This window comes from Alligator sinensis, unplaced genomic scaffold (assembly GCF_000455745.1).
Source record: "Alligator sinensis unplaced genomic scaffold, ASM45574v1 scaffold628_2, whole genome shotgun sequence".
Classification (NCBI taxonomy): Eukaryota; Metazoa; Chordata; order Crocodylia; family Alligatoridae; genus Alligator; species Alligator sinensis.
The window spans coordinates 2750432-2759313 of NW_005841833.1; the positions used below are offsets into that span (position 1 = coordinate 2750432).

Genomic DNA, 8882 nt, shown 5'->3' on the forward strand with positions numbered 1-8882 from the left:
TTGTGCTTAGCAGACAAGTGCTATTAAATAAAGATGAAAAGCCTCGGTTCGGAAGTACGGGGTGAGGGGAGGATAAATTTGGGTCTAAAATGAGGCACCTCCCTTGTCCTGGGCATCACTTGATGTCTCGGGCTCTGTAAGAAATGCAGGGTCAGCAGGAGCTGTGCTAACCAAAACGGAGCTTAGCCGACGCGGATTTGGAGCGTTGTGGGAAATGCTAACTTTAGCAGTGGACACCGACACGATGGCAAACACTCCCTGGCGCATCCCGATACCCTGTCATTAGATCGGAGCTGACTCTTGCTGTAACACCATACTTTTTTCAGCTTTTCCTCTGTATTGCTGTCAGCCTTGTGGGAACACGTGTTGCGCACAGCGGGGCCTGCCCTGCTGTCGGCAGAAGCTTTAAAGGGTGATGGGCGGAGGTTTGATGGGAACCAGAGAGGCTTTCCTTCCATGCGAGTTGGTTTTACCTTACGGTTTTGCAGGAGTTGCATTCGTGATGCATGACTTTCCATTCAAAAGGATGCTTCCCCCTCTCTTGCCTCTGAAATGCAACTGTTCCTTGCGTTTCCTTGCCTTTCCATTGCTAAGAAACCTGGGCACCAGGAATTGCTAAAGGAAATGAGATGGGTCAGCACCTAGCAGGGGAAGTGATCTCAACGGTCTGAAGTTTCTCAGATGGCTGGGGTTGTATTTTTTAAGTTGAATTCGATAGCACAGTGATGGAAAGTGACTTCCATCCCTGACACTTCATGCAGAGAAAGCCCGGGGCGACCAGGCGTAGTGACCAGTTGGCACATTTGCATCCTTCTCCACCTTCTTCATTTATTTTTTTTTTTTAAGCATTCACTGCTTGCTAGGAAGCAACATCTGACTCTGAAAGTCTGCAAACCCACATCCGGTTTGGGCCTTTCTACTGCAAACATCTCCGACCCCGTAAGTGTTTGGCTGCTGATGTTCTTGGTGTTGATTTCCTGTGTCTCTTTTTTTTGTTTTGTTTTCCAGCCTAAGCGAGAGCTTTTTCATGGTGAAAGGAGCGGCGCTTTTCTTACAACAAGGGAACAGCTCACAAGGCCAGCGGAGTCTGCAGCACCTTCACAAGCATGCAGGTGGTTGATCCAGTCTTGCACACCGCAATACCGTCTTCTGTTCCCTCCCTCACGCCGTCCACGGTGACAGGCGAATAGCCTGAGCGAGGAGGGGCTTGACCCGCTGTAGTCGCTGGAGTGGGTCCGCGTGTCAGCTGCTGAGTAAAAGCAGATTTGCAACCCACTTAGCTTGGAGTAGGCTGAACTGGAGCGTGAGTGTCGTGTCCTCATGTCAACTCCTGGAGTCTCTGGGAATTGTCACTCCCCGGAGTAGTAAATGGGCCGTCTGTGCACGTCTGAGCAAGCAGCACAGTAGGTCTTCAGCAGACGGGAATCTGCTGAGTGCCCAGAGCTGCTCTCCGTGCTTTCTGCTTTTGAAGAACTGCCTCTTCATTTCCATGTCTGTGATTTGTAACTACACCCCCTTCACCTTCTTCCCTTTTCGCAGAGGGCAAAAAGGGGAAGCCCCTACACTTCACAGCGCTTGAAAATGTGCTTGTCCCCAGTTTGATGGCGCTGGTTCAGCAAGGCATTTCAGCACGTGCTTGATTTTTAAGCATGTGTGTAGCCCAGCTGAAATAAACCCAGTGCTTAAAGTTAAGCAACGTACCTTGCTGAATCAGGGCCTACTGTTGAAATCATACTGAGGTTTTTGAGGACCAGGTAAGAGGTTTTGTCCCATCCGCACACCTTATTTGAAATAAAGGGGCGGTTTTGTTTAAAAAGTAACTTTCAGGCAGACCTGTTAATTGTCCTGCTATTAGCTTGGGATAGGGGAACCATCTGTAAAGACTTCTAGATATAATCATTTTATCTTTAATGTTAATAGCAGATATAGACTGTGCGTGACAGAGAGACTGCATCATGTATGTGCAATAAAACAAAAATACCCCCGCAGAAATCACATCCCTGCTCCTCTTCTGTGGAGTTGTCCGCTCTAGTTATTGTCACCTGGGAATTGGAGAGAAAAAGAAGCCAGTTTTGATCATGGCCATTTGAAATTAAAACTATTGACTAGATTGTTGTGGCTGGAGAATCGGGGTGGTGTAGGGGCAGGGGGAGAGGAGGGGGAGCTCAGGGTAGAGTGATGTGACCCTATTGAGAGCTCTCAGTTCATTTCTGGCTGAAAAGGGGCCTGGCCAGCAGTTACCAGAAGAGAATCCATGTTCTTCTGTGTTCGCTGTCTTTGCTATTTAACCAGCTCAAGCCATGGGAGGTGATTAATAAGTGCGGGGTGCAGGGCAGCAGAATGGAAGGTCTGTGCGTAGAAGACCCAGTCCCCAAGTGAATCATGGGAATTGTACCATGTTGAATGGAACGGAGGAGCCGCCTTTGCCTATGAGTGTGCTGCCCTCAGCGTGCGATGCCCGCGGACTCAGAAAGCTAGCATTCACCAGAGGCTCTGACTCAGTGGTCCTCAACCTCACGGTCCTTAGGAAATGCCAGTTCTTAGCTTTCTCTTGGTTTCTGATTGCAGAAAAATAATGGAGTGCTTCTTCTGCTGCAGAGAGCTCAGAAAGACCGCAACAGGGCAGAATGGTTTTGACGCTATGAATTCCTGTTGGAAAACTCTGGGTTTATCATGTTTGCACGCCTAACAGTGCTAACATTGTGTGACACCCCGTAGCACCCTGGGAAGGATCTCAAGGCACCCCAGGGTGCTGGTTGAGAATCACTGCTCCAGCTAATCCAGCCAATCTCTCAGCTTCATAGGAAGGCAGCTCCTCTGTCTTGCAATATAGCAAAGGGGGGAAATGAAATCAAAAGCCCATCTCCATGGTGTTTATTCAGTGGAGACTAGGCAAATGCCTGGTTAGCCCTGAGTGAGGCAACTAATGCAAAGGAGAAGAGAACAGAGCAGCTTCAAGCAGCTGTAGCGCGAAGCAGGATGTAGTGCTCCCAGCTCAGGAATAATTGCCAAAATCTGGAAACCGACAAAGAGCAGTTACCAAAAGAACAAAAAAGGAATCTGAATCGTAGGACATTTTCTACTTTTTGCCCAGTCTCTTGTAAGATTTAGGTCATTGTAGCCCTGTGCAAACTAGAACACACCCTGGTTTCTTGTCATCTCCGGCTTGGCCATGAAAGGCGCCAGCGTGGTTGTCGTAACAGCACCTTTTGTGCACTGATCCCACTAAGATGTGCAAAAGAGCGCCCCATGCTTTTATACCTTCTGCTGCTGCTGGTTTTGGAGTAAGGGTTTCTTGGAGGCAGGGAATAAAAAATCCAGGGCATATTGAGGGAAGGAGCATGTGGGAAAGGCACAGTGTGGTACTGTGTGTCTGCTGCTTAGTAAACACTCCAGAGCACAAAGAGCATATTTGAAAGCCAAGCCTGGCTTTTCTCTGTTTGTCAGCAATTTCCCATGCCCAGCAAACATCCTACGGGAGGCATTGTGCCTTGTGTGGAAAGTGAGGCGTGTGTTAGCAGGTTATTAGACATGGGCTGGTTTTGCATCCACATTCACGACTTGTTACCTTTACTTCTGTAGATCCCAAGCGAGCGGTTGGAGGAGAAGCCTTGCATATTTAGGCTGAAGTGCTCTTACCACCTTAACTGCGTCTAGTTCACCCATGGGAAACTGCTGGGTGCCCAGGCAGGGACAGTGACCTGAATGACATCAGTGGGCTAGAACCCATGGGCATGCGTGAAATTTGCAAGTTAGATTTATTTTTTGGGGCTCCAAATCTTACAGCAATTTTTTTAAATTGGGGAAATTCTCCTTTCCGCCCCAAGCTCCAGGCACACTGCCAGGTCTTCTGCTCACAGTCCTTCCTTCATGTTAGGTGCATGGTGGTGTAATTATGAGAGACTCATCATTATAATGGGAGCCTTTGTGTGTTTGGCACCTGCTAAATGCAGAGAAACAGCCATACCTTTATCCAGGGAGTGCAATTCCATTGTCATCTCAAGGAATTTCTGAGACTGCAGGGTTTCAATGGCTTTCCAGATAGTCACTACCTAGAGAAATTAGGTTTCTGTGGAAGTCAGGAGGATGCACAGAATACAGTGCATTAAGCAAAGATTGTCTTTTAATGGTTTCCCTTTGGTCTCTGCAGGTGACTTGCCCCAGCACCTCCAGGTGATGATCAACCTTCTTCGCTGTGAGGACAGAATCAAACTGGTGAGAGGAGCTGCCATTTGTGCCTTTCTTTCAGCCAGCAGAGTTTGAGATGGCTCCATAAAGCAATGCCATAGAAAAGCAGGGCAGGAAGGGTGTTCAGGAGGTCATCTAGACCAGCGCTCTGCTCCAGCCAGGATCTTCCATGTCTAAATCATCCCAGAGTTTGTCTAACCTGCTCTTAGCAACATCCAGCGATGGAGATTCTGCAGCCACTCTAGATTAATTCCATCCTCGGGCTTATAGAGATTTTCCTTATATCTAACCAAGGTTTCCCTCATTGCAGTTTAAGCCCAGTGCTTCCAGATTGTTGAAGCCATCCTCATTGACAGGCCTAACAGGGCCGTGTTTCTTTCCTAAAGAAGGCAAAAGAACAGATATTTTAACATATAGCTGTCTTGGTGAGCTAACCAGGCAGTCACCAATTTGCAGAGGGTGTAACATGTCACCTCAGGAGGGAAAGGCCACAGGAATGACCCCAATAAAGGTCACTGGATCTTGTAAGGATCATAAAAAGAAGAGATGGAAGAGGTTTCCTAGCACTGCACTGCATCCCAGTCCAGGACAACCCAAGTGCTTTTGTCAGCTTGCTGAGTTCAATTGTTGTTCAGAAAAACCCTCCATTGTACCTTCCTCTCTTACTTGAGCTTGTAATGAGCTCTTGGAAATGAGGTGGGCCACCTAGACAACTCACTCTTCCATTGCACCCTTCTTCTCCTAGTCAGGTCTTGGCTAAACTGCCAGTCTGTCTGGTGAAAGGAAAGGCAGGAGCCATGTCGGCCTGCAGGTTTGACACAAGCGTCATAGGGCCTTGGAGCGGAGCTGCCAAGCAAATAACAGTCGCAGCAACTCTCCAGAGCTGTGTTGTCTTCTTCTAGGCCGTGCGCTTGGAAAGCGTGTGGACAGACCGTGTCAGGTACATGGTGGTCGTGTACAGCAGCGGGCGACAAGACACAGAGGAAAACATTTTACTGGGCGTGGACTTCTCCAGCAAGGAGAGGTACGTCTGCGAAGGTGTCTTGCACCCGGCCGTCATTTTAACAAGACGCACTGTAGGTGATACGGTCTCCCAGTCTGGGTGAAGGGCAGGAGCTGGAGCTGTCTGGAAATGGAGCTTTGGTTTGACAGCATTGTGTTTTTCCAGGAATTCCTTCCTCCTGAATCAGGATGGAAAGCTCAAAATATGGGAATGATATTATGCAGTTCCTCTAGAAAGTACTCAGTATTCTGAAAGTCCCATACGCATGTTATGACCCAGAACCACCGTCATTATCCTGATTTCAGAGAGGAAGAAACAGAGAAGTTACTTGCTGAAGGACATGTGGGCAGTGTGATAGACTTCCAGGTTCCCATTTTATACCTCTGCCTTGCTTCACCTGATGCTGTTTAAGAAACAGGCAAAACCTGGGTGGATTTTTAAAGCAACTTTCTTTTTTTCCTCTATTAAATTGGAACATATTTTTCTGTGCTGTGAATGGAGATGGCATATAGTCTTAGGAGGGACTGATGCCACTATAATGTGTGATAGGATAACATTTCCCTTGGTAGCAAGGCACGGCCAGTGAGATTACTCTAAAGATTTTTTCTCATTTGCTTTGAGCTAGTGCTGCCCAAAAGGGGACGAAAGCTCCGAATCCAAAACAAGTGTATGGAGCATTCATCTGTGTGGAGGCCAGCCCGGGAGTGTTTGTTGCAGCTTACGGTTTTGAAATAATGGCTTCTGGTAGTTACTAGTTGAAAACCATCAGGGCAGATGCACCAGAGAAGCCCCGAGGTGATGGTAGGATATTTTCTATCACCATGAACCCCATAATACTTAGTTTTAGTGAATTAAAGAAATACGTAATGTAAAAACCACCATCTATCAGTATTGGCAACTAGGGAGCCCGTGGTCCTTTGCTGAGGCCAGAATGGCAGTCTGAGGTTGTAACCATTTTGGCTGCTAAGCATTTGTTCCTGGCCCGGCGCTGTTTCTATTTATTCCCTTTTCCATCCGTTTAATACAAAACACTTTTTTCCAAGAAAGCTCTGAAGTGCACGTTATCCACATGGGTGTTAAAATTGGCCTCTTGTTGCTTTTGATCTCTCATATCAATGAGGATATGGCTGAAAGAAAGAAAAAAAAATCAACTTGAATTCTTTGCAAACATGCTAATTTCCTTTAAAAGTTTAATATCTTGGCAGCTTAATTATTTACTAGTTGAAAGCAACTGGCCCACATTACAGTCTAGTTTTCTTGCCAGATTTCTCCTTGCAGATTTAAGCGGTGGGTTTTTTTTGGGTTGAGTAAACTCGTAAAACCCTTTTTAACCCCTTCCACCAGCTCAAGTGAAATGCAGTCCTTTCAAAGGTCTTTCCCGGCCTCTTTAGGGAGGCAGGTTTGGATGGTCTGTGACCTGCCAAGGTTTTTTGGATGACCTTGGTGAGTTGGAGTCCTCTGTGTCCATATTGCTGGGAACTGGTGGGCAGGAGCATCTGCTGCGTCTGTGTCCCCAGCTGCATGGGAATTATCCCAGGGGAAGGGAATGAAGGTGAAGCCCCAGGTGACTCTTCCCTGGGGTACAATGGCCCCTAGTGAGCAAGCTTTGTTTGGGGTGTGGGGTGAAGAGGTAGAATTTGTCATTTTGCTTTCCCAAAGTCGCTGCGTAGAACAGCAACCCTTCCCTGGTGACTGAGCAGGCCTTGGGCATGTCACTCCCTATGGCGTTGCAAGGAGCCAAGATGCTGCACTTGCAGTGGCTAGCCTGGGAGGTGAGATTTTTAAAGGAGGGTAAAGAAGATCCTTAATCTGCTGGCTGCTAGCTGGGGGTATGTCATTGTTGTGGCTTGGGGTCATATTCCTGATAACCACAGCACCAGTTTCTCTCCTTTTCTCTGGTAGTAAAAGCTGCACCATTGGGATGGTCCTGCGGCTGTGGAGTGATACCAAGATCCATCTTGATGGAGATGGGTAAGGAATGAAAGCATGCGTTGCCTAGAAGGACAAATGTGGGTGTGAGGGGAAAGCAAGGCGTAGGAGCTGAGGCTAACCAGAGAGGGGGTAGGTTTGATTTATTCCTTGGTGTATCAGAGGACTGTTCTAAGAGTGTGCCTCATTTCCAAGGTTAGTACAGACTGCAATTCTTCTGCCTCCATCCATTTAATTAATCATTTGCTTTTGGTTCCTGGCGCCCTCATGCTGTCAGATCGAATGTGTTATATCTTCTTAATGGTTCTGTAAAGAAAACCGATCTGTTGTAGTTCAGTTCCGTGCACTGCATGTGCAAGGCCTCCCTCTTCCTTGACATTCTCGTTTGCAAGGAGGTTAAGGCCCACATGAGAAAATCCGGCTGCGTAAATTCTGGTTGTGTTAACAGCCCCCACTGCCAGCGGTACCTCTGCCTTCGTTCAGCTTTGCAATGCAGGTGCCGCTGGCTTCTTGTTGGCTGAATGCAGCTTCTGATGCAAAAAGGAGCATGGTGTGACTGATCTCTCTTCTCTCTCTATCAGCGGATTTAGCGTGAGCACTGCCGGGAGGATGCACATCTTCAAACCAGTTTCCGTGCAGGCCATGTGGTATGTACGCTGGCTTAGTTTTATTGGTAAAAGCATGAGATTGTCAGTTCTGCTAGTGAATTTTAACACCCCTTCCCCCCCCACACACACATTTTACAGTTTGTATAGACGTTACCAAACACCTCTCAAGGTGCAGGGAAGGTGTCATTCCCCAGAAGGCCAAGGGTATTAGCAGGTCCCTGTACTGAAAGGTTTTTAATATGCATGCTGATTCATAACCGGACCATTTTCCCCATGATAGATTACATGCTTCTGTTGCAAGCAGATCTGTCCTCTCCAGCCTAAGCACTGAGGGAAATTACATGAATGAGACAGATCAGAATGAAAAGCAACTCAAAGGTGGAATTTGCCAGGTTGCAAACCCCTAGCTGCCTCTTCACGTGGTTTTTTTGTAACTAGGTGAAGAAGACATCTAGTGCTCCATGTAGCCCATCTCATGGAATTGCCAGCGCCCTGCGTTCCTTCAGGGTCGCCCTGGACTTCCTGCTTTCTCGGAGCTTTCCATGCGGCCCCAATCAGCTTTGATTACATTGGCTGGGCTTCCATCCTCTCACCCACCCACATGTACAGATTCCAGAGCAGCCAGACCAGGCTGTTAGAGCAGCCACAGAATCCAGGGCTCCTGGGAATGCAGATTGCTTTTCATGGCAAGGACTTTAGAATAACTGACCTACACAGATGACACGTCTCATGCATTTCAATGCGTGCCATTTGCTGGCTGTGTCAGAGGTTTCGAAAATCCCACATCGTGTAGTAATCAGTACGGAAAAGATGCGGATATGGAGAAAGGTATGATTTGAGGGGCTGTTTGGTACACAAACAAAACCCTAGTTATTGCTGCTTTTAAACTGTGCCCCTCCTGTTGGTAAACTCAGATGTGGTTGATGTGTTCACTATAAAAATCCTTTTCTGAATCGAAGGCTTCTTTTTTTAACAAAAAAGGTTGGTGCTAGAATCGACAAAAACAAATGACCCAATGTGGGGTGTGCTGGGGGCCAGGATTGCTGTTAAATATGCCTTTCAGCTTCTTGGGAAAGGTGGTTTGAGATGTCTGCATTTTTCTGCTTTTTTGGATTTGGGGTTTCAAGCTAGCTAACCATTAAGCTGCAGCAGGA

The 8882-nt window shown here is 47.3% G+C and overlaps 1 protein-coding gene across 4 annotated transcripts in view; it reads left to right on the forward strand.

Annotated features, from left to right (window-relative positions):
* The window catches only part of SSH1 (slingshot protein phosphatase 1), a 40840-nt gene that overhangs the window by 16779 nt on the left and 15179 nt on the right, over positions 1 to 8882 (forward strand). For all 4 annotated transcript variants that reach the window (XM_025198592.1, XM_025198597.1, XM_025198602.1 and 1 more), the window contains 5 exons: positions 1009 to 1112; positions 4151 to 4215; positions 5091 to 5212; positions 7094 to 7162; positions 7702 to 7767. In XM_025198592.1, coding sequence (XP_025054377.1) covers positions 1009 to 1112; positions 4151 to 4215; positions 5091 to 5212; positions 7094 to 7162; positions 7702 to 7767 — 426 coding nt within the window. The remainder of the gene's footprint in view (positions 1 to 1008; positions 1113 to 4150; positions 4216 to 5090; positions 5213 to 7093; positions 7163 to 7701; positions 7768 to 8882) is intronic.